This window comes from Camelus ferus, chromosome 7, assembly GCF_009834535.1.
Source record: "Camelus ferus isolate YT-003-E chromosome 7, BCGSAC_Cfer_1.0, whole genome shotgun sequence".
NCBI classification, from domain to species: domain Eukaryota; kingdom Metazoa; phylum Chordata; class Mammalia; order Artiodactyla; family Camelidae; genus Camelus; species Camelus ferus.
Window position 1 is genome coordinate 46215037 of NC_045702.1, and position 24491 is coordinate 46239527.

Below are 24491 nucleotides of genomic sequence, written 5' to 3' on the forward strand. Positions count from 1 at the left end.
GCTGCAAATGGCATTGTTTAATTCTTTTTAATGGATGAGTAGTATTCCATTGTATATATACTACCATTTCTTTATCTATTCATCTGTTGATTGGCATTTGGGTTGTTTTCATGTCCTGGCTATTGTAAATAGTGCCAATGTGAATACTGGGGTGCGTGTGCCTTTTCAAATTAGAGTTTCCTCCAGATATATGCCCAGGAGTGGGATTGCTGGATCATATGGCAAATTTAGTTTTAGTTTTCTGAGGAACTTCCATACTGTTTTTTATAGTGGCTGTACCAGTTTACATTCTCACCAACAGTGTAGAAGTGTACCCTTTTCTCCACACCCTCTCCAGCATTTATTTGTAGACTTTTTAGTGATGGCCATTCTGACTAGTGTGAGGTGATACGTCATTGTAGTTTTGATTTGCATTTCTCTAATAATTAGCAATGTTGAGCCTTTTTTCATATACCTCTTGGCCATCTGTATGTCTTCACTGGAGAAATGTGTATGTAGGTTTTTCTGCCCATTTTTTTATTGGGTTGGTTTTTTCGTTTTGTTTTGTTTTTGTTACTAAGTTGTATGACTGTTTGTGTATTTTGGAAATTAAGCCATTGTCGGTTGTATTTGGAAATAATTTCTCCCAGTTCAGTCTTTTCATTTTGTTTATGGTTTCTTTTGCTGTACAAAAGCTTTCAAGTTTAATTAGGCCCCACTTGCTTATTTTTGCTTTTATTTCTATTGCCTTGGGAGACTGACCTAAGAAAACATCTCTATGATTTATGTCAGAGAATGTTTGCATATGTAATCTTCTAAGAGCTTCATGGTGTCATGTCTTATATTTAAGTCTTAAGCCATTCTGAGTTTATTTTTGTGTGTAGTGTGAGGGAGTATTCCAACTTCATTGATTTATATGTGGCTGTCCAGCTTTCCCAGCACCACTAGCTGAAGAGACTATCTTTTCTCCACTGTATATTCTTGGCCTCCTTTGTCAAAGATTAATTGATCATAAGTGTGTGGGTTTATTTCTGGGCTCTCTATTTTGTTCCATTGATCCATGTTTTTGTGCCAATATCATGCTGTTTTGATTACTGTAGCTTTGTAGTATTGTCTGAAGTATGGAAGAGTTATGTCTCCAGCTCTGTTCTTTTTCCTCAGAATTACTTTGCCAATTCTGGGTCTTTTGTGGTTCCATATAAATTTAGGATTATTTGTTCTAGTTCTGTGAAAAATGTCATGAGTAATTAAAGAGTTGTTTTTTATTTCTTTTCTTTTCTTTTCTTTTCTTTTCTTTTCTTTTCTTTTCTTTTCTTTCTTTTCTTTCTTTTCTTTCTTTTCTTTCTCTTCTTTCTTTTCTTTCTTTCTTTCTTTCTTTTTTTTTTTTTTTTGTTGGGGGTAGGTAATTAGGTTTATGTATTTATTTTTACAGGATGTACTGGGGGTTGAACCCAGGACCTCATGCAAGCTAAGCATGCCCTCTGCTACTCTCCTGTCATGGGTATTTTGATAGGGATCACATTATATCTGTAGATTGCTTTGGGTAGTATGGTTATTTTAACTATTACTAATTCTTCCAATCCAAGAGCATGGGATATCTTTCCATTTCTTTGAATCATCTTCAGTTTCCTTTATCAATGTTTTATAGTTCTCAGCATATAAGTATTTCATCTCTTTGGTCAGGCTTATTCCTAAGTATTTTATTTTTTTGATGCAATTTTAAAAGAATTTTTTTTTTTTTTACTTTCCCTTTCTGATAGTTCATTGTTAGTGTAAAGAAATGCCACAGATTTCTGTATGTTAATCTTGTTTCCTGCTACCTTGCTGAATTCATTGATCAGCTCTAGTAGTTCTTGTGTGGCATCTTTAGGGTTTTCTATATACAGTATCATGTTATCTGCATATAGTGACAATTTTACCTCTTCTTTTCCAATTCAGATCCCTTTTATTTCTTTTTCTTGAATGCTGTAGCTAAGGCGTCTAGTACTGTGCTGAAATTCACCTTTTTAAAGTATACAATTCAGTTTTTTTTTTAGTGTATTCACGAGGTTGGGAATTGTCACCACTGTCTAATTCTGGAACATTTTCATTATTCCAAAAAGGCAACCCACAGAATTAATAGTCACTGCCCTTCCTCCCTTCTAGCCTCTTCACAGCTCCTGGGAAACATTACTCTTTGTCTCTATGCATTTGCCTGTCCTGGATATTTCATGTAAATGGAATTAAACAATATGTAGCCTCTTTACCTAAGCATAATCTCAAGGTGCATCCATGTTTATAGTATGTACTTGATTCCTTTTTATGGCTGAACAATATTCCAGTATATGAGTACACCATATACTGTTTATCCATTCATCAGTTACAGATATTTTATTATAAGGCCCATAGAACCCAGCTGAATATCCAGTGCACATCTGAAGGACTAGTTTTTTTTTTTTTTTTTAACACTATTTACTTTGGAACCAACCCCTTTCGTCTTGAGATGTTTTTTATTTTTAAATAAGCTTTAATAGGGGCAGTGGGTAAGATGCTAGGACCTGGGATGGTCTGCTTCTGCCTTTTAGTGATTGTGAATAATGCTACTGTGAACATAGGTATACAAAATCTACTTGAGACCCTGCTTTCAATTCTTCCAGGTGTATGTGCAGAAGTGGAATTGTTGGATCGTACAGTAATTCTATTTTTTATTTATTTGAGGAACGGCCGTACTGTTTTCTATAGAGGCTGCACTATTTTACATTCCTCTCAGCAATATGTGAGGGTTCTAAGTTTTCCACATCCTTGCCAAGACTTGCTGTAAAGTTACAGCCGTTCTAGTGAGTATGAAGTGGTATCTCATTGTGGTTTTGATTTGCGTTTCCTTATTGTCTAATGATTTTGATCATATTTTTCATGTGACACACATACTTCTAAAAATACCTAGAGAGCCCCCAAACTGATGGTGGTTTCTTTTAGCATTTGGAAGAGGTAACCAGTTTGGAAGTTAGTACCTAGTCAAAAGGGACCCTAACTTTATATTACTTAGAGTGTTTTTACCAGTATTTCTGTTAGTAAAATGTAGAATAAGTTAATGCTGGTTAATATCTCCATTTGGTTGAGGTACATAAAAATACAGTGTTCAGCACTTGGAACATGGGTGGGGAAGCTTCCTGACCCTGGGGGTTGATAAAGTTCTTGGCCTACTAAAGAAAGGTTTTGATCTTCCAGCAAAGTAAGGATTGAACCGCTTTCAGTCTGTACCATTACATTTTATTTTAATTGTAGAGGAAAATGAGGCAATCTGCTTGACCAGGTATGGGTATGAGCTCTGGAATCTGACAGCTGGAGTTTAAGTCGTTTCTCCGTCACTTACTCATCCATCCAAGTTCCAATACTATGTAACTTCCCCATGCTGTCATTTACCCATCTATAAAATGGGATGTTACCTCACAGGATTGTATGGATTAAATAAGTTAAAATAGATTAAGTATTTGGGGCAGTGCTGCTACTAGAAAGCGTGTAAATGTTATCACCCATAATTTATCACTAAAAAAAGGCCAATGCAGTGGGAAGGTTAGATGACGGGGCTGGTCACACAGGGCCCTGAGGGCACCTGCTAGGGATTAGGAGCCTATCCCCAGTACAGAGGGAAGCTCTTAGAATTTGTAGTAGGATGTGAGTTGATTAGCTCAGCTTTTAAACATCAGTCTAGCCCAGTACTGTCCAACAGAAAAATAGTGCAGGCCACTTACATGATTTAAAACTTTCTAGTAGTCATGTTAAAAACTTAAAAAAAAAAAAGAAGTAGAAAACAGGTAAAAACTAATAATATTTTACTTAACCCAATATGTCTAAAATGTTTCAATTTTAAAAAGCAATCAGTATTTTTTGAATTGAGATTTTATATTTATTGTACTAAGGCTTCAGAATCTAGTGCTTGTTTTACACTTAAGCACATCTCAGATGTGGATTAGCCAAGTTTCCGGCATACACAGCTGTAGGTAGTGTTGCCACAGGTAGCCAGCCAGTGGCTATCACACTGCACAACGCAGATCTAGCTGTTAAGAGAATAAATAAGTGGAAACAAAAATGAGTATGGGAAGACAATTTAGGAACATGTAGTAGTCCAGAGAGAGATGATGGAGGCTTGGTCTGGTGTGGTGGCAAAAGAAAGCGCTGGCTGGCCCAGAGCAATAGGTAGGAGGCAGCAATAGGTAGGTGGACTATTGGGGAGCTTGAGGGAGATGCAGGTGCAGTTATCGAGGCTGAATGCAAGGTTTCTGGCAGACATAATTGTAGATGGTGTTGCCACTTACCGTAAAGGGCAGTAACAGAGAAAAATGGCCTCAGTATTGGCCTTGGGCAGAGATGTCAGATCTCAAGCATTGCTTGAATAAGGTTCCTCCTGGTACTCATCTTCCTCTGTGACTTTGAGATCTGTTTGGGTGGATGCTAACTTGAAATATTCTCTCTCTTAGTTGCTCTGATCACGTGATTTTATGGAATGCTAAATTATAGTCTCCTCCCCTTGTCAGAGGAGCTAACTTGTAAAAGTTGAGGATGGCTAGAAAGCTGTGAGACCTCTGACACTGGAAGGTCCATGTGTTAGTTCCAACTGTAAGGTCCAGCTGGAGGCTGAGATTCCCTCTGGGGTTTATCAGTGATGAAGATGATGTGCAACATGGCTTGTGAGGTTGTCAGTGACCTGGTCTGTGTACGTTGTCCTTCTTGAGTTGAAAGTCTTTCAGAGTTTGGTGTCAGGGAATGGTTTGAATGTTATCCAAGTAATCTTAATGGCAGCAGTTTAGACAAATTGATACTAAGGGAGATATCTTTAAAAATTATTTTGTATTTGAAGTTTGTACCAGTATTTATTAGAAATGCTATTGGGACATGCAGTGTAGGATTGTTCTTTGTGTATTGACGATGATGGGAGGGGTAGGCAATACCAGATCATCGATGACCTCCTACACCGTGTGGAAGTTTGGCATTTTGAAGACACTAAAGAATGGCAACTTTTGGCAGGAGAATAGCCATGGGGTGGTGGGCTGGAGGCAAGGATGTCATTTAGACACATGGTTCAGATAATTCAGAGGTGATGGGACCTGAGCAGTGGGTATAAAGAATAAGTCATCAGCAGTAGATAAATCTGCACAGCCTGAATTACTCCATGCCCATAGAGGGTCAGCTGAAATATAGCTAGTTTTGTTGGGAGTTGAGGTGGGGCTGCTGTGGGAGAGGAAGTCTGACCATGTGTAAGGTACAAAGATAGTTTTTCAGTTCTTTATTTGGCATTCCTTGTGTGAATAAACTAGGCTACTTGATTGAAGAGGGGCGAGAAGAAACTGTTATCTTAATTATGATGGTTTCATGAGTGTATATGTAATGGCAAAACTGATCAAATTTTGTGCAGTTCACTGTGCTTCAGTGATACTGTAAGATTTTAAAAAATGAGGCCATTATCGAATAATACTGATCTTAGTTATTTTTAACAGTTTTATTGAGATAAAATTCACGTGGCATATAATTCACTCGTTAAAGAGTACAATTCAGTGGCTTTTTAGAATGTTAACAGATAGGTACAACCATCATCACAGTCAACTGAAGAACATTTCATCACCTCAGAAAAAAGCTGATAGCTGTCACCCTTCACCATTCCACTGTCCCCAGCCCTGTGTAAGCACTAGTTTACTCTGTCTCTGTAGCGTTCCCTACAATGGACATGTCGTATGTGATACGGGGCCTTTTGTGACTGAGTTCTTTCACTTAAGTTTTCAAGGTTTATCCATGCAGCATGTGTCAGTATTCCATTCCTTTTTGCAGTCAAATGGTTCTCCATTGTATGGCTGTACCACAGTTTGTTTATACATGCATCAGTCGATGGACATTTTGATTGTTTCCACTTTATTATGAATGATCTTACTTACTCTATCTTAAGGAAAGTGATGGTCTTTGCATTTATCATGTGATCCTTTCTTTGCTATTTCTACTTTTGGATGAACGTTTAAAAAAAGAAAACATTGAGGGGGAGGGAGGGAGAGCTCAGTGGTAGAGCACATACTTAGAATGCACAAGGTCCTGGGTTCAATCCCCGGCACCTCCTCTAAAAATAATAATTACAAAAAACTTTTTTTAAGTTGAACATTTGAGCTTTTTAAGTCCTAAATATATAAAAGGATGAATTCCAGCAAGACATTTCCTCTGAGGCTTTAATTTGCCTAGATATCTTCTTTCTCCTCCAGGTGAAATTTGAACTTTCCAAGCCTAGAGAAATGTTTCCTTTCTTGCTTGAGTAAAATAAATTCAGTTAGGAATAAAAATTTGGGTTTGTTAAGAAATTTGTGAAAATGTTGGGAAAGTGTAGTGGAAGTATTTTTGTTTTTTCTTTAACTTTTAAACAAAACTTCTTAAAAGAAACCCTTGTGGCTGAGATAGATGGGAGAGGTAGAAAATACAAGATGTTCTAGTAAGTGAGAGGAGACAAGAAGCTAGGGGTAGGCGGTTTATGTGACAGATAAAAACATTTATCCTGTCTTCCTGGTTAATGCAGGATGAGTCAAAACGTCAGAACTTATCAAGCATAAGTTGTACGTACGTACTCTGAGAGTGCGGTGCGTTGGAGCGGCGTGGTACAGTTTAGTAGTTCTGCCTGACAGCACAGTCAGACAAACGCCTACCTAATAGAGTGAAGGAAATCTGGTTACTATAGCATTGCTCAATCATTTGGGGGTTGGAGACCCTTTTGGGATTTGGGCTATTGACAGTTCTTCTATCTGACTGGGCTATTGACAGTTCTTCTCCCATCTCTCAATTGTGATTACCCGCATAAAGCTTCAGAGATATGACATCAAAAACCCATTGAAATCCATTTATGATGTCTAGGTAAAAATCATTATGTTGTTAATTTGTTCTCAACTGGGTACCAAGATTGATACTTGACTTATTTTTTTTTAGAGAGTATAGGGTTTTTGTTTTGTTTTGTTTTGTTTTTAGAGTCAGATTTATTGAAGTATAATTTTCATACAATAAAATACATCATTTTTAGCATATAGGATTGTAGTTGGTAATTTTTTGAGATTTTACACATGGGATAGTTGACAGCCAGCAGCATTTATTATTTAGGAATAGAATGTGTAACTCTTACAAGCAACTTTTGTTTTGAACATAAATTTAACTTTATATGATACATGCAGTAAAAAATTTGATGTATATTTCCTCAATTTAAGTTAAAAAATTTTACTTGTATCATTTATGTCTGTGTATATGTATGTATCATAGACATATAAATATGTGTATATTTGTGTGTTATATATATAAATACATATATAATTTATATGTCACTTTGCCATTGGGCCTTTTGGAGAACATTAGTTTCATTAGCATTTTTGCAGGTTTAGTCAGCATTGTTTACAAGTCATAGTATTTAATTTTTGTAGTGTTTATAGTAGTAAAAGTTAACATGGTATAAACTAAACTACGTGGAGACTAATGTATTTAGTGAACAAATTGCTTTTAGGAAGAATTACAAATGATGTTTATTTAATTAACATATTAAATTGGCAATCACCCCCTACTTCCTACCTTCCTCCTCCTATGTCTCCACACTCCTCTGTGCCCCCTGCCCTTCAAGATATCCAAGTGTCTATAAAGCTCTACTATTAGAGTGGCTTTCATTTGAAAACTAAATTTTAAATGGTAGATGTACCTTTCCTGCTGCTCTAATTATTTAAGATTGAATGAATTAAATACCTTGTTAGAAGTCTATAAATTTACATGTAAAACTTTTTTTGTATTAAATTTTTCTTTTAGTTTTAAAAATATAGGTAGATTGCTGCTTAAAAAAATTTAAGGCATTACACATTGCATAGTATCTATTTGGATGGCATTGTGAAAGATTTCCTATTTTTTGGCCTTTATAAAATATAATATGATCAACATTACATGCACGGCAAATTTACATCTAAAACAGGTGAGCGCTGTTATGAAGAGTGCTGTTCCTAATAAGCTATACTAGCATTTCCTCCTGAGAAGTAGTTACTTAGCTTATGAAATTTTTGAATGTCTTTTTTTGTACCTATATATTTTAGGTGCTGGGGTTAGTATAGTGAGTAAAAAATTCCTGTTCACGTGGAGCGTGCATTCTAATGGCTGAGACAGAAAAGTGAAATTTTATGTAGCCAGTTAAGTGTTCTGAATTAAAAATAAAAAATTAAGCTTTATGATTTAACAGTAGCTATAATTTGAGATAAAGATCAGTGGGCTTTTACTGGTAGGCCCCACCCAAAGGAAATTCACCATGTCAGAACTTAACGATGAAAATACTAACCATTCCATTTACAAATAGGTGTTAACCTTATTTAAAATAGAAAAAAATTGAAAGTTCATCTCCAGACAAACCTTGCTATAGATATCAACCTGGACTCAACAGACCAAGTAAAAACCTGAAAGGTCCCACTAAGATTAAGCAATTTCTTCTAAAGGAATGTTTAACTTTAGTAGGAAATTACCATAGAAATTTATTTAGAAAAAAAGAAAAAGAAAAAAAAAGAAATTTATTTAGTGTGTTTCTTAATGGTTTATTGTGTTCTGGGGGCCAGAAAACATTCTCAAGGGACTGTCCTTCAAATTTTGCAATAAAGTTGATGAGTAAGTGTTTTCCTATAAATTAATAGAAGCTCATTTTGTTTTACTTTTCAAGAAAAACTTGTTACAGTTCTTGAAAATGAAGGATAGTTGAATTTGGTTTATACTGACATAGACAACTGAAGTTGATACTCTAATAAAATTTACTGACAATTTTAATAGCCTCTCATTAGAATAACATGTATCTGAAATAATGCAGCTAAGGAAAGATAGACAGTTTCAAATTGTACATTTTCCAACTCACTGTAGACTAGAAATGTTCACTTTTTGTATTTTCTTAGAAATGTTCTTTTTATATTTTTTACTGTCCAAGTATTGATAAACCACTTAGGTTAGTCTTTAGTCAAGACTCTGGGTAGAATATCTTTCTTATGATTTATTTTGCTGTCCTGCCTTGAGAGTAGTCTGTTCTGATATATCAATTGTAGCTGGACAAGGAAGTTCTTTGAAAAGGAACATTTTAAAGATAAAACTTAACGAGCCCTTGTCTCGTGATTTGCTAGGAAAGGAGGAAGTAAGTCGAATGTGTTGATGTGTGCATGAGAACTATATGCTGCTTTGTCATGCAGCCTCAGGAGCCAGCAGCGGTAGCTCTGAACACTTCAGCTGAGCCCCTTTACTTCTTGGTTAAATGAGCTTGAAGTTAGAAGACTCAAGATAGGCAGGAGAGAAGGACCTACCAGATGCTCTCCATGGGGCCCTTCACTCACTTCTGTAGTCCCAAACCCCAGTTAATTTTTTGTGGCTCATTTCCATCACAATACTTTGTGATTTTAAAGCATATTTCTGTCCTTGCTAATAACATGGGAAACTGAAAATTTATAATTTTCTCTCCCCCTCCTGATAGGTGCTGGATAGTTTACTAGTCCAGTATGGAGTGGTGGAAAGCTGTGAGCAAGGTACATGTCTTCTCAATTGCTTTCAAATTTGTAAAAGGAAGAAGGTAGAAAGAAAACTAATCTTTTTTTTCTCTTCATTTTTCTCTTCCTCTAGTGAACACTGACTCGGAAACTGCAGTCGTAAATGTAACCTATTCCAGCAAGGACCAAGCTAGACAGTAAGCAGTTTGAAACCTTTTATCTCTATGCAGTAACTAGGTTAAATATAGTACTTACATTTTGGGCTGGTGGGTAGCAGACATAAACTTTATTTTGCAAAGTCTGACCTTGCAGTTCTTTTTAAGTTTGAATGTCTAATAAGAAACTGCATTGGTTTAAGTTTTATTACATTTTCAGTGTATCTTTAATACCAATAATAGAGTGATAAAGTATGAAGCTGAATTATTATCATATTGGCAAAAAGCTCGGGGCCTGGGTATCACTGCCAAATCACATAAAGACTTGTTTTTTTCCTTCTTATTGGTATGATACATATATTGCTGCTGTTTTATCCAAAGCTGGTAAGTTGATCATGTGTTAAATTAACGGCAGTCTTAAATGTTAAGTTTTCTTGTTCAACGATGTTTTAATGATTACCATTGTCATTTGAGTGTGCAGACATTGGATTACTGTAATTTGGTAGAAAAAATATATTTCAATGCAACAAACAGGCAAAATTTCATAGATCAAAAAAATCTCCTCTAGGAAAAGGTAATTCTGTAGGCTTGGGGGCGATCTAATGAACAGCCACTAGAAAGGGGAAATGAGGGTCCCACAAATGCTGCTTTTGATAGATCAGTGGCATAGTGCCCAGCAGCACAGTGCCGAGTGTCAGCAGACCGTGGAAATCTTAACCACCTCCAGCTAAAGTGCAGGCAGGAACAGACTGTCCTCTGTGTAGGGAAGATGAAAGGAAAAGACCATGCTCGCTGACCCTGAGCCCTAAAGGGGAAAGGCAAAACCAGCAGCAAGAGTGGGAATACAGTGAGGTTACCAAAGGCAGTACCCACACATGGAGGGACTAGGAAAAGAAAGATAGGGCTGGGAAGGAGATGGAAATTCGCATAACACAGGTGGAACTTTACTTTTTAAGTTGGTAATATTCACATGCTTATGAATTTTAAAGGTTTGAAGATGCATGTAGTGCAAATCTTTGTCCTAGTATTGTTCCCCAATTACCTTGTTCCCTTCCTCGGAGATAACCATATGAAGACTAATACATGTGTGGATTCTTTCTCCTTTTTACACAAACGAGACCATAACATTTGAGTATTTTTATACATATAAATATATCTCTTCAAGTTGGATATAACTTAATTCTATGGATATGAGTTGACTTAGTCCCAGATTGGATATTTTGGTCTGTTGCAGTTATGAGCAATGACATAGTGAATCCCTTTCTGCAGTCATTTTCTATGTGTGTGAGTATAGCTGTAGGGTAAATTCCTAGAAGTAGATTTGCTGAATCAAAATTTATGTGCATTTAAAAAACTTTGTTGGATATTGATGAATTACCCTTCATAGATCTTGAACTAGTTTAAATTCCCACCAGCACTGTGTGAGTCCATTTCTCCTTACTGCTCCCTAACACTGGGCTTTAGCAGACTGCCCATCAAGTAGGTGATAAGTAGCATCTGTCTAATTATGTTCATTTCACTTTGCGTGATCAAGACTTCAGATCTACTTTTAATGTTTTAATATAAGATTCAATGTATTTTAAACTACTCTGTTTTTCATTCTGTTTGTATCCTTCATTCATTTTAAAAATGTTAACAGTTTATCTGAGGACATTATAGAAGCTGTGGTATGATTTGCCAGATAAACGTATTTCTTACAAACTTTATTGTTCAGACAATATCATATAAGGAAATTTCATGTTTTATACCCCAAGTAGGTTGGGGGCAAAAGTGAGCAGTGGGAATGCAGAGGCTCCATTCATTTACATGTTTCAGTCTTTACAAAGACCTGTAATAGATACTTGGTAGAGTTAACTCTCTGTTAGATGGAAGATACGGGATAGCATGATAAACCCAAGGATATCTGGAGATTGTCAAGTGGCCTGTTCTAATTGCCTGATTTGGTAATTGATGTGAGGCTAGCTAGGTAAGAGGGAAAATGACGAAGTTAATGTTCTGTAGTCATGTGGGAGAACGCGTGTTGGAGACACATCTACACAACTTTGAAGAGACTTAAAGTGAACTTTAATAGGGACAGGTTGACATTTAGCACCCCCTGCCCACTTAAAAAAAATCCCCAAAGCATTAAAAGTACAAGGGGCAGGCAGGGTAGGCTGCTGGTCAAGGCAGAATTAACTGCTGAAAATAATCCTAACATGACAGCAAGCTGAATGTGGAGACACTTCAGTACTTCCTGGTGGTCATTGGAGATTGACAGGGTCCTGTTTATCACAAGGAGGGAGGAAAGACTGTTGGGAATTTGTAGCTTTGGTAATTGCATAATCTAAACAAATAAATTGGGTGTTTCAGTGAGGGAAATAGTCATCACATCCTTTGTTCTAAGAGTCAGTTTATTTACATTTATTGAGTAACAGCTATTGACCAAAAGTTACCAGTGAATAAAGGTACAGCCTCTGTGCTCAAGGATGTACCTCCCAGTGGTGAAGGAGTATTGGGAGAGGGAATACTTGATTTAATGCCTGCCCAAGTTGAGTTTCCTTGTAAGAAATTGGGTTTTCTCCCCCTCAGAAATCCAAAGATCAAAGAGAATTAGAAAACAAATGGGTATTCAGAGAAAGTTAATAGATTTAAAGAATGGACAAATCAGTTCTGTGTATAATACTGTGAAAATTGCATCTAAAAGGATGCAGAGTATATTATTCTTTGAGGAGAATCAATTTTATTTAAGAGGCATTGGACCATGGAGTCAGGCAGCTCTGACTGTAATCTTGACCTCTCTGAGCTTCAGTTTTCTCAGCTACAGAATGAGAGTTGACAAGAACTAACATGTATGCCCATATTTATAGACAATGGTCTTATCAACTGGCCTGGCACCTGGTAAATAATAACTCTTATTCAACCCATTGGTTCTGAGCTGCCTGTAGTGCAGCTGGAAGTGGCTTGAGCTGGGGAGGCTGGTCCGTCCAGAACTTGCTCCACTGAACCCTGCAAGCTTGCTCTCGGTCTGGAATGCCTGTCTGCTGCCTAAACTACCCTGGCGTGGTATCTTCGTGCTCTTTCCTTGGCAGCCATCCAAAGCTCCCTTCTTTAGGTAATGAGGACTAAGATGACATTACTTTTTCCTTTATTTTTTAAAGTAATCATTTCTTGAGAATCTGTGTAACTGGAATGTGCTTGTGCAGATGTGAGTGGAGCATGGAAGTTAAGAGGGTGTGTTCCATAGTCCAGTTCCAAGGAATGGATTCCCTGTGCCCCTTTTATAGCTGTGACTCTGGTCAAGTTAATCTGTCATAATTCAGCCCTGTCTGGAAGATGGGAATAATTATAGTCCTTAGCTCACTGAGGCTGTTGAAGGAGGCTGACAGTACCTCAAACACTTATCGTAATATCTAAAAGGTATGAGAGCTCCTAAGCTAGCAGCTATTATGCATTTCTCATTGCTTTTGATAACACCCTGTTTTTGTGCAGGATACTTCATTTCAGAAAATGATTGGCTACTGATAATCAGAAGTTAGGGACTTAGTTCAAAAGCCTCTTGTTACTTAAAGCTCTATGAATGACAACTTTAAGGGGATTCCTCAATAAGGCTATTTCTCTAAGACAGAATTTAACATGGAAATTCCTGCCACCTTGTGGCTAGGAAAAATCTTAAGGTTAATAGTACACATATTACTAGGAAATATATACCTTTGTTTTAGCCTTAAGCCTCAAATTATTGATTTATTAAAATAAATGAGTAAAAATAATGAAAACTTCAAAAAAATTATTAAAGCCAGAAGTATATATGTAGTATTTCTTGTTCCTGGATGTGAGAGACTTGGGTTTCTGGAACACCTATTTCCTTCCTTCCATCTTCCGGGGATGCTCCTGTAGCACAAAGACAGATATTAGTCATTGGAAGATTTGTAGTGTGTGACAAAGAAATAACCCTTTAGAATTTGTAGGTATTTAGTTCTTAAACTTTATTTTTTAGGGTACTTATTTCTGATGTTTATTTTTTTGTTGGGAAATGGGAATATAGTTGATTTTTTGAAGCTATTATTGCAGATCTTTTCAGGTGGATCTGTGTCAGGTTCACACAGTTGTGGCTAGAAGTGTTTGACACAACTTGGCTGATCGCTAAAGGGAGGATATTTACCCTTAAACTTTGAAAATTATGTAAATAGATTTACTCTGGAAAAAGGAAAAATAGGCCAAGCAGTGAGGTCAAGGAATTTCTTGCCCTTTCTGCTGTTTAGAGATAACCGCTGTTAAGTTTTCCATCAAATTTGGCAGACTTTGTCCCACACACTACAACTTTTAAAATACCAAAGATCATTCTGTAGAGTTAATCTCTATGTGATATTTGATTCGCCCCACAGTCTCTGTCTAGGCCTCTACTGGACATATAGGCTGTTGGCAGTTTTTTGTTTTGGTTTTTGCAGGTTGGTGTTTTTTTTTTTTTTTTTTTTTCCTTTTGGAACTAGTTTAGAAATGAAGTTCCTTAGTGGGTAAATGCATAGGCTTTGTCTGTAATTGTTTTGTTGAAATGGATTCCTGCAGTGGTGTGATCAGGCTTCCGGTAATTATTGCTGAATTGTGTGTCTCATCCTCTTATTCTTGGTACAAGAGAAAGCACAATGGTATGACTTTTACAGTAATTTACAGCCTCATTTTGTTAGGACCTATGGGATATACAGCAGTGAGGTCTAGACGTAAGAAAGAGGAGATTTGAGACATGCAGGTTAGAGTTGAGAGGGCCCATATCTAATCTTCTAGTTTCGTAGGTGAGGAGGCTACGAATGCCAAACAACGACATGGCCTTTGCACGGTTACATGGCTTACTTACTGTTCAAGCTGGGTTAGCATTCTGGTCTCTAGTCCACCTGTTTTTCAGATCCGTATCTGTGGACCATTGGATAAGTTTAACTTCTCTGGGTCTCATTTCTTTCTCCCTCATCCTTGAGATAAATTATTTATTCTCTGTCTCAGGGCCCTTTCAGCTCTACACTGTGATCTACCCCAATAAACTTAGCAGCGTAATTAAGTGCTGCCAGTTAATGAAACTACTTACCATCTTCAGAATGACTCTTAGACAGTAGCATCAGAGCAGAGTCACATAGTGATGGGAAAGGGGAATCCTGAGTCATACACAGGTGAAGTAAACAGCCTTGAGTTCCATTTAAACTGAATGCATATGTTTTGAATAATTACGATGACAGTTGTTCATCACACGTCTCACATATATGGGTGAGTTGGTGAAAATACTATAATGTTTTCCCCTGAACTCAGCAGACCGCTAAACGATATAGCTGAATGTTAAACTTTGTGCGTAGAAAAGTTACAGTGGTTGACTTAAAATTCAGAAACGTAGAATTTTAGTTATGAGGAAGCTGTTGTTTGCAGTTAGGTTTCTCCTGATCCTTCAGCTATGTCCAAGTTTGGAGCATTGTCGTTTGAGGGGTCAGGAACCCTGCCTCGTTGGCTGTTAGCGGAGGCATATACACAGTTAGCCATGGCACATACATAGTTTGTGCTATCTGCTCTCTGACAGCCTGAGTTGGGAGTCTTTGGGACACAGACTCCGCACTGGGTCCTGGAACTGTGTGCTATCTGACCTCCCAAGTGAGAGAATCTTTTCTCTTCCCTTCAAAGAAATCTTTTTAAAGCAGCACGGTGAAGTTTGGACGTTACAGTTTATGCCCAGTTGAGAGTGTTGTTTCTTGGGACACATGTGGCTTTATTTGGAGAGCCCCAGAGTGCATAAAAGCGGCTGGTGACTGACATGTTCTTCTCTATGCCCATGGAGAAGGAGGTCTGTCTGTCTGCCTCCCCCTTACCTCCCACTCAAAAAAGAAGTTAATTACCTTTTTTGGTAACACTACTGACTTAATTCCACAGTGAAATTTATTCTCTTCTGAAGCTGGCAATACTCAGTTTTGTAGTGGAAAAGGATGTCATAGTGAACTATGTTGCCTTTTATGCCCGAAGGTATAGTAGATTCCTTCGTTGGGTTGGGCTTTCCTTATGTTTTTGGAAGAACTTTCAATGATCTGTTTCTCCTGGCCTTTGAAAAGGTTTAATATTGCTTTGAATGACTGTCTAGTTGGTTGAGACTTTGTATAATAAATACACATTGTAGATATTAATATAGTTTCTCAGCTGTTGTCTTCCTTCAGAAACAGCCAAAATATTTTAGGGCCATTAATCTACATTTTCCTTAAGAAGAAAGGGGAGAGGGAAAAAACAAGGAACAGTATTTAATGTAAGTATCTTATATCAGGGCATTGATAAAATAAGTTGTACTGTGGCCCTGCTGTCACCTCTGAAGCTTATGAAAAGAATGCCTTCAGACATAGAAATCACAAGGAAATATTTCAAGATATATTATATCTGGGAGAAAGCAAGTCACAAGACTGTGTATCACGATCTCAGTTATGCTTTTAAAGAAGGTACTGAACACGAACACACCTGTGTAAACAGATAGGAAGGACTGGGCCCTTTTCAGAAGTTATCGCAGTTGTGAACAGTTACTCTGGGAGGGGTCTTGGAGGGCTGGTGATGGTGCCAGAGAAATTTCTTGATGGTTTGCTTTTCTGTATGACTGGGATCTTTTATAATAGGAGTTCATTTGTGTGCAAGGCACTGTCGGTCAGTGACGGAACAGGGGGATTGAGGTGAGAAAAGGGCAGAATTCTGGGTCCTAGGAACAGTAGTATGCCTTGTCTGGTTGCCTAGCTCTGCCATCTAATTTCATGCTTTTGGTGCCCTTTTTGGTGCTGGGACTATCTTTTTTCCTTCTTTCCATCCAAGTCAAAAGTTGAAGAGCCCCAAATAAGGAAAGCAGCATGTGAGCCAGAAATGACCATTCTGAGCAACTAGAGAGAGACTGTTTCATGCCTGTTTTTCTTTCCCTGCATGGGTTGAACTCAGGGCCCATTGGAGCACAATCTGAGCAAAGAATCTGAGGAACCCTAGAGAAAGTGTGGGGCCTTTATTTGTTTTTAATGTTGTTGTGTACTGGGCATATGTATTACTAGGAATGTGTTTACGTGTGCTTCTGAAAACTTGGCTGTATCTTTTCTATCAACTTTTTTTTTGAGTTCTCCGCTTTTCAAATATGTAGGTGAGGTAGAACACAAGAATTGGGATGAATCTTATAAACATGATAAGTAAAAGATGCCAGGTACGAGAGAGTACATGTCTACTCATAAATATTTATAAAGAAATGTAACAGGCAAAATCAATCTAAGGCTTTGGAAGCCTAGGGGAGGGGCCGTTACTGGGAGGAGGTACTGGCGGGGTGTCTGGAACCCTGATGTGTCCTGGTTCTGGATCTGGATATGCATGTTCACCTTGTGCAAGTTCATTGAGATGTATGCTTAAGAGTGGGTACTTTCCCATCATAAGGTTCAAAAATGAAAAGAAAAAGAAGTAAAGCTTCTCTCAGAATAGAGGGATGAGTGGATGGATGGATAGATGGATAAATAGATAAGGTAGAAAATAGCTTCATTTGCTTTTTTTGGGGGAGGGTTCACCACCACCACTGCCTCTCTGCCCCAAATCATATCAAACTGGACAAGGTCAGGTATTTTCTCAGGGACTGGCTCATAATAGGTACTGAGAATTTATAGTGATTGATTTCCCTGAGTGTTAAATTCTGTCCATCTCCAGTGAGTAGCTTAGAGACTTTTGTCCTTTGATTCTTAAAATGTTTTAAATCTGCATTTTTTATGAGGTTGAAGTAAGGGGGAGGTTTGTATTTGTAACCTCTTTTCCACTCTGATTTGGAAAGACTAGGCAGGACGGGGACTGCTCACTCCCTCCTGCTGTTCGGGGACTCATAAGCTGTTACTAACCTCATGGGTAATAGCGTAGTCAAGAGTTGGACAGAATATTCTTAACTTTATTGGTAGATGGCAAATACATTCCCTTTGGGAACTTCTTGGTCTTTCCTGTGTGTCTTCAAAGGAAAAGTTGTTGGGGGCGGGTTGTGTGGTCTGAGTTTGCTTTGTTCAGAAGTTTTAGAGCCAATAATCCCAAGTGGGAGAGGTGGGTATTACTTTGCTGAAAGTTCTGTTATATAGCTCGATTTCTCTTCCCATCCCCTGCTCCTTGTCCACTTTTAGAGCTTTAGACAAACTGAATGGATTCCAGCTAGAGAACTTCACGCTGAAAGTGGCCTACATCCCCGACGAAATGGCTGCCCAGCAGAACCCCTCGCAGCAGCCCCGGGGTCGCCGTGGGTTTGGGCAGAGGGGCTCATCGAGGCAGGGGTCTCCAGGGTCAGTGTCCAAGCAGAAACCGTGTGACTTGCCCCTGCGCCTGCTGGTTCCCACCCAGTTCGTTGGAGCCATTATTGGAAAAGAAGGTGCCACCATTCGGAACATTACCAAGCAGACCCAGTCGAAGTGAGTATTCCTGAGTGTGTCGGGGGGCGTTCACAGTTTCCCCTTGAGTCTTAAAAACAGAGTATGTTGTTCTGGTGCTTGGTGCCCTTCTCAACGCGGTTATGATCCCATCTGGTATGGTACTTGGGAATCCGGAAGAACCTTGTGATTTGATATCTCAGTGTTCATTTTATATGAACCTGGGGCTAAAACTTAATCTCAAAGGGAGCCTCAGATTTTCACACGTGATTGGAAAACAAATGATACCTAATCCCCTTCTGATGAGGGAGGCCCTGGTGAACAAAAGGGCAGCTTCTAGATGGTTCTCTGCTCCCCCTTCTCCACTCCTGCCTCCCGTGATACCTGCCTTCATTGCTTTTGGAAGTAATTTCCTGGGTCCAAAACAGATCGTTTCTCAGTCTTGCTTTACTTTAGTCAAGAGTCAAGAGTCATTCAGCTTATTGTCCATATTTAAGCCATGTAGTCAGTTGATAGTTTTAATTTGCAGCTTTTAAGGGATTGAAAGATTTCTCCGTCAGACCCTGGAGCTAACTTTTTAGGAGTAGAAAGCAGGAAGAGTTGGTTTTGATTGACCACCATGGTCCCAGTGCTGAGCACATTGCCTGATGTGTGGAAGGCTCTCACATTTGTCAAGTGACTGAAATAACTGCAGGTGAATGATGTTTAATGCCCTTAACATACATCTGAGGTACTTTCTCAGTTTAGAAGCTACAGTGCATTATATCTTCATTATTTTGCTTTATTAACCATCCCGTTGTGCTGTATGTGGAGATTTTGACCCAAAGAAGCTTGGTGATGAGCTCTCTCCCCACCCTGGTTGTGTAAATTGCTCCCAGGCACAGCTCTGGGCCTGCTGCTGCCAGGTTTCCTGAGGAGCTGTGGGTGGAGTAGGGGGACGAGGCTGTGTCCACACCTCTCTGTGTCCTTCTACACAGAAGTGTAGGGATGTGGCCTTGGGCCAGCTACAGAGACAACTGTGTATTATTTTGCTTTTTAAATTTAGTAAGAACAGTTATTTTGTGTGATCCAAGGAATTAAGCAATCTTTCTCAGAAAGTACAAGTCTGGTGCTGTGTATACCTTGCTTCTGTGTTTGTTCCCACAGGTTTAGAAGGTTATCTGTACTCATCTTAGGTGCCATGCCTGTGCTGAGCGAGCAGATTCCTTACTCAGGCAGAACCCAAACAAGCTGTCCAGTGGTGGTTGTGTGCCCCTCCCCCGGAGAGTGGCGTCTGGTCCTGCCTTCCCTGCTTTGAAGCAGGAGGTGCTGGGTGCTGGTGACCTTGGTGCAACTCAGTGGCCTTGACTTGATCATGTAGAGGGTGGGGAAGACAATTAAACCCTAGCCTAATCAGTTTTCATCTTAGCTCTGCCTGCTTTTAATAGTAAAATTTAAAGGCTTCTTGCTGCCCATGATCCACTGTTACCTGCAGAAACTAATTATTAATGGTTTCCCTTCCTTGTCACGTGGCAGATAGAGTTGTTCCTTTGAAAGCTACTCATTTCCTTGTCAGAGGAAAGAGCTTCTATGATTTAAATTGAACTGTTTGTTTTATTTAAGCAGGAGGATGGAGGAAGGAAAGGGAAGGGAAGCAGTTTTTGTTGTATCCGATGATTCGCGTGCAGCTCTGCCAGCGGATTTAATTAACTCTTGCCACTGGAGCTCGTCATTATCAGAGCCTCTGTTTCTGGAATGATCTGTAAAGCAGCATCTCCTTCTCTGGGAGGATCAGGGTTTAGTAACCCTTAACACAGAGAGCAGGTGGAAGTAAACCAGAAGGAGGGAGGTGAACACGTTGCTACCAGGACAGAAGCGATACTTATCGTGACGGGGAATTGAACAGGGGCTGGAAGAGATGGAAGCTGCTCTCTCAGATACTTAGATACTTTTTTAGTGGTCATTTCTGGATAGCCCTTAGTTGTTTCATTTCCACATTGCCCTTATTTTTAGTGGTAGGTTTTAGTTGTTAGATAAATCTTCAGTTTTCAATCAGACATTTAGGAAAAAGAAATGCAAGCTTTCATTTTATTGGCATGACGAAGTGGTCATTCTCATGACCAGGAGCTACGTAGCTCTTGTCCAGTGTCTGAGTGGCGAGAGGAACGCACAGATACTTAAATTCCCCTGAACACACTTTTTTGGATAGTTGATTTTCCTTTTTGTACTTTTTAAAAGGAAGACTTATTTTGTCTCTAATTCAAAATGTATATAGTATGCACATTGTAAAAACAAAGAGTTACCCTTCATCTAACCCCCGAGGTGACCACTGTTAATTCGGGGATGTGTCTTCACAGGACCAGTTCCGTGTATCTACTAACATGTGTAGCTTTAAAAAAGAAATCGTATCTTGGTATGTATTGTGTTTTTCCACAGAAGATCAAGGACCTCTTACTACATTGGTACCTGTAATATTACCACATGTGTTTGAACAGCTGTATAATATATAGTGTTGCTTAACCATTTCTTCCTGATAGGTATTTTAAAGATAATTCCAATTTTCTTTCTGGCATGAGTAGTGCTACAGTGAACATTCCTGCACTTTAGTGGTTTTCAACCAGTGGTGATCTTTTCCTCCAGCAGACATTTGGCAATGTCTGGAGATGATTTTTGGTTGTCATAACTGGAGGAGGGGGTTTGCTGCTGGCGTCTCGTGGGCAGAGCCCAGAGATCTGCTGACCGTCCTACAGTGCACAGGACAGCCCCACAACAAAGCACTGATCTGGCCCAAAATGTCAGTAGTGCTGAGGGTGAGAAAGACCACTGTTGGCCCACGTATGAGACTCCGTCTGTAGGAGATGTTATGAGAAGTAGAGTTCTTGGGGCAAGAGATAATCTGCGGCTTAGCTTTGCTAGGTCCTGGCAGTTTGTTCTATACCCTCCTCCATGCCGAGAGTATGGGTGTGCCCAGTTACCCACCCTCTTGCCAGTACTTAATTTCATCCATTAAAATATCAGCAGATTTAGAAGAAAATGACATCTTGTTTTAATTACCAGTGAGGTTGAACATCATTTTGTGTTTATTGGCCATTTGCTTTTCTTTGAAGTAGAATTGCCATCTCTCTGGCTTCCGTTCCTATCACTGCTGTGGACTTGCCTTTATCAAGGAGGCAAAATACAGAAGGAGCCCTGCAAGAGGAAGCAGATGAACGAAATCTCCACATACGACGAATGGTGGACGTGCTGTGTAGAGGCAGGCGTTCAGCCTGGCCTGTGGGATTCCACTCCAGTCCTCTTGGCATGTGTTCCAGTTCCCCTTGGGTTTAGAGCAGAAGAAGGCCTTTTGTTTGAACCCAGGCTTTCGGATGTGAGTGTTTGACCTGTGGCACCGAAAAGGAAAATTAAGCACATGCAGCTTGCACAGAATGAAAAGATGCCCCTACTTGGGGAAAGAGAGGGGAGAATTCCGGGAACTAATATTTGTCTCATCAATGGTGACAGCTTATCAAGAGTTTATGCTCTTGAGGGAAGTGAGTCATCCACTCTTTGCTCAGAAGTCCTGTGACTTCAGAGTTGGTAATTACAGGCTCTGTCGTGAATATGTGCTCACAGCTCGTGTTTCCTCCCCTTTTTGCACCCCGTAAGAATTGATGTCCATCGTAAAGAGAATGCGGGCGCTGCTGAGAAGTCGATTACTATCCTCTCTACCCCTGAGGGCACCTCTGCAGCTTGTAAGTCTATCCTGGAGATCATGCACAAAGAAGCTCAAGATATAAAATTGTGAGTAAAGAGGATTAACCTTGAAGAGGTTGATATTATGCTGTCTTGTGTTGGAATTGTGTGACACAGTTCTTGGGAATTGCCAACAAACCAAGGGGAATGCTCTCCCAAAGAGTGACAGTGGGTTGGGACTGTTGACTTGGTTGTAAAGCATAAATCTCTTAAATACTTCTTTTCGTTCCATGTTGGGATATGTTGTGGGTGGTGTTAATGGGGAAAGTCCACCTGCAGAAGAAGGCGATGGGGGGGGGGTCACAGGAAGCCCGCCTAAGGTCCAAGAAGTGCCCAAGGGATTTACCCAAAGCAGGAGCCCCAAATCCTCACTCCTTCACGCTTCTGCCTGCCCAGCCCCACCCTGCAGCAGCGGGGAGAATGAAGGTGGGGAGCCCCTCATCTTGTGCTAAGGTAAACTGGAGACTTATTTGGGTGTTTAAGGTTGAAACTCCAAATATCTTTTTTGCACAGGAACCCTGAGCAGAGGCTGGGCTCTGGGCTGCTTGCAGCGTACAGCACGGTGCTGTGCTAGAGACAGACTCCTGGGGATGGGGGCACCAGCACTTCATTTGTAGGGACCTTTAGCACACATTGAATATATACATTTAAAATACGGTATAAATAAGTTAGTTATAAGTTGCTGTTTTGTAAGATTATAATTCCTTTTTTAATATAGAGAAAAGTAAAGAAAAAGCCACCGTCCAGATAACCCCAATGACATTTTTTAAACAGTGATGTGTATAAGACTTGAGAATTTAGGAAAGTACAAAAGGAAAGTGAACCCCTGCCCCGTCGTCCTGCTCTTAAATTCTTTCCCCAAAGTGTTACCACTGTTGAGTACCTTCTGTTTATTTCTGTAAATTGGGAATGCTGTCTCTAGGTATGTGTTTTAAACATATTCTAACATCATACTGTTTTGCATTTGTACCTTGTTTACTGGTACTAGATTTGAGTAAGGTGTTTTCAAAGAGCTAACAGAATCCATCACTGGAAATTATTTCCTGAGATGAACAGAAAACTTTTAAAAATTAACTTCTCTCCAAACACTTGTTAATGTTTTTTCACCCCCTCTATTCATGCATTGCTAGAATGTAGGCTAATGGTCACAGGCTTTAAACTCTACCCAGCGTAATGCTTCCTATATAGTAGGTAGGGAGTAAATGTTTAATGAATGAATATTGTCTTTTTACCCAAGGGTAGGTTTGCTTACCCTAATTTCATGACCATTTTTTTTTTCTTTACAGCACAGAAGAGATTCCCTTGAAGATCTTAGCCCATAATAACTTTGTAGGACGTCTTATTGGTAAGGAAGGAAGAAACCTTAAAAAAATTGAGCAAGACACGGACACTAAAATCACAATATCTCCGTAAGTGCCGTCTTACTTTCTTCTGAATTAGAACATTTTCAAACACTGCTTCTAAGCTGCAGGTTATATATTAAGCATTTTACAGTTGTCTGAGCTGGACTGTACCACTGTACTTCATTTCTCAAACTCGGTCCACTGCCTGCTATCTGACTCAAAAGGCAGGAAGCACTAAATACTTCACATTCATTTTTTGTGGCTGAAGCCTTGGTCATATTTTCTGGCATATACTCCCAGAGTTGGAATATGTAATACAGTGTATTATCCATTGCTGTGTAACAAAGTATCCCAACATCTGACAGCTGAAGACAAGGGTGAGCACACATTGCTCACCAGCTTCTGTGGGTCAGGAACACAGGAGCAGGTTGACTGAGTGGTTCTGGTTCGGGGTCTCTTGATGCTGCTGACAAGTCGGTGCCGGCTCTTGGACAAAGCTCAGCTCTCTCCTCGTGGACCTCTCCACACGGCTGTCAGGCTGTCTTCGGGACTAGGCAACTTTCTTCCTTCAGAGTGGATGTTCTAGGAAAGAGCAAGACGGAAGTGCTAATGTGTTTTAGGACGAGGCCCCAGAGGTCGTACTCTGTACCATTTCACTCTTGTTCACACAAGTCAGCTCTGTTCAGTGTGGGAGGGGCTACACATCTCTGGGGAGTGGGTCAGCTTGGGGGCTGGCCACCACACCTGGGGTCCATAAGTGCTCTGCAGTGATATGGAAAGGCCTTTCTTTTCTGAGGGTGGCTTTCCTTAGTTTCATTCAGAGTACCCAAAAAAGCTGAGGTAGGAAGAGATTTGATGGACTAATGAAGAATAGTAGGGAAGACGGGGACAATATGCTCATGTAGCAAGGAGCTTTCAAAGAAGGGAATGGTAAGGAGGTAGGAAAGTCCTGCTTGGTTGTAAATGATGGAGAAACCACAAAGTGGTAAAAATAACCAGCGGTCCTACCCCTTCTTGAATGTTATGCTCAGAAAATGGGAGGGTTTTAAGAGAAAGAAATCTTAAAAGCTGTTCTGGAAGCAGCTTTTAAAAAGTGTAATATAAAATGCTTGGCAGGGGAGAGGAGAGGTGACACTGGAGATGAGAAACACTTCTTTAGTCTTGGCCAAATAGTCCTCATTGGGTAGATGTTGGTGTTTTTAGCAAGTTTAGGAAGACGTTAAAGAATAAGATCCCATTCATCTGGTTCAAGTTTAACTTAAGACAGTCAGCTGGTAGTGACAGTGAGAATTTTACCCCTAGGAATATAAAGGAGAACTGGCCCAATATCGTGTATCCTTTCAGTCTGTGTACTTAGTCTTGTTTCCAGGTAAGTATCTCTCATTGCTTTCCCTTCAAGGCTGTTGACTGGCTCAGGCTTAGATGGTCTCAGATGTCATCTGAGTGGACTTTGAAACTTCAGCAGGATCTGAG

General features: G+C 39.5%; 1 protein-coding gene across 3 annotated transcripts in view; it reads left to right on the plus strand.

Moving 5' to 3' along the window:
- Nucleotides 1-24491, plus strand: part of IGF2BP3 (insulin like growth factor 2 mRNA binding protein 3) — a 122522-nt gene that overhangs the window by 73684 nt on the left and 24347 nt on the right. For all 3 annotated transcript variants that reach the window (XM_006179193.3, XM_006179194.2, XM_032483854.1), the window contains exons 4-8: nucleotides 9449-9500; nucleotides 9595-9658; nucleotides 17725-18006; nucleotides 21589-21723; nucleotides 22962-23084. In XM_006179193.3, coding sequence (XP_006179255.1) covers nucleotides 9449-9500; nucleotides 9595-9658; nucleotides 17725-18006; nucleotides 21589-21723; nucleotides 22962-23084 — 656 coding nt within the window. The remainder of the gene's footprint in view (nucleotides 1-9448; nucleotides 9501-9594; nucleotides 9659-17724; nucleotides 18007-21588; nucleotides 21724-22961; nucleotides 23085-24491) is intronic.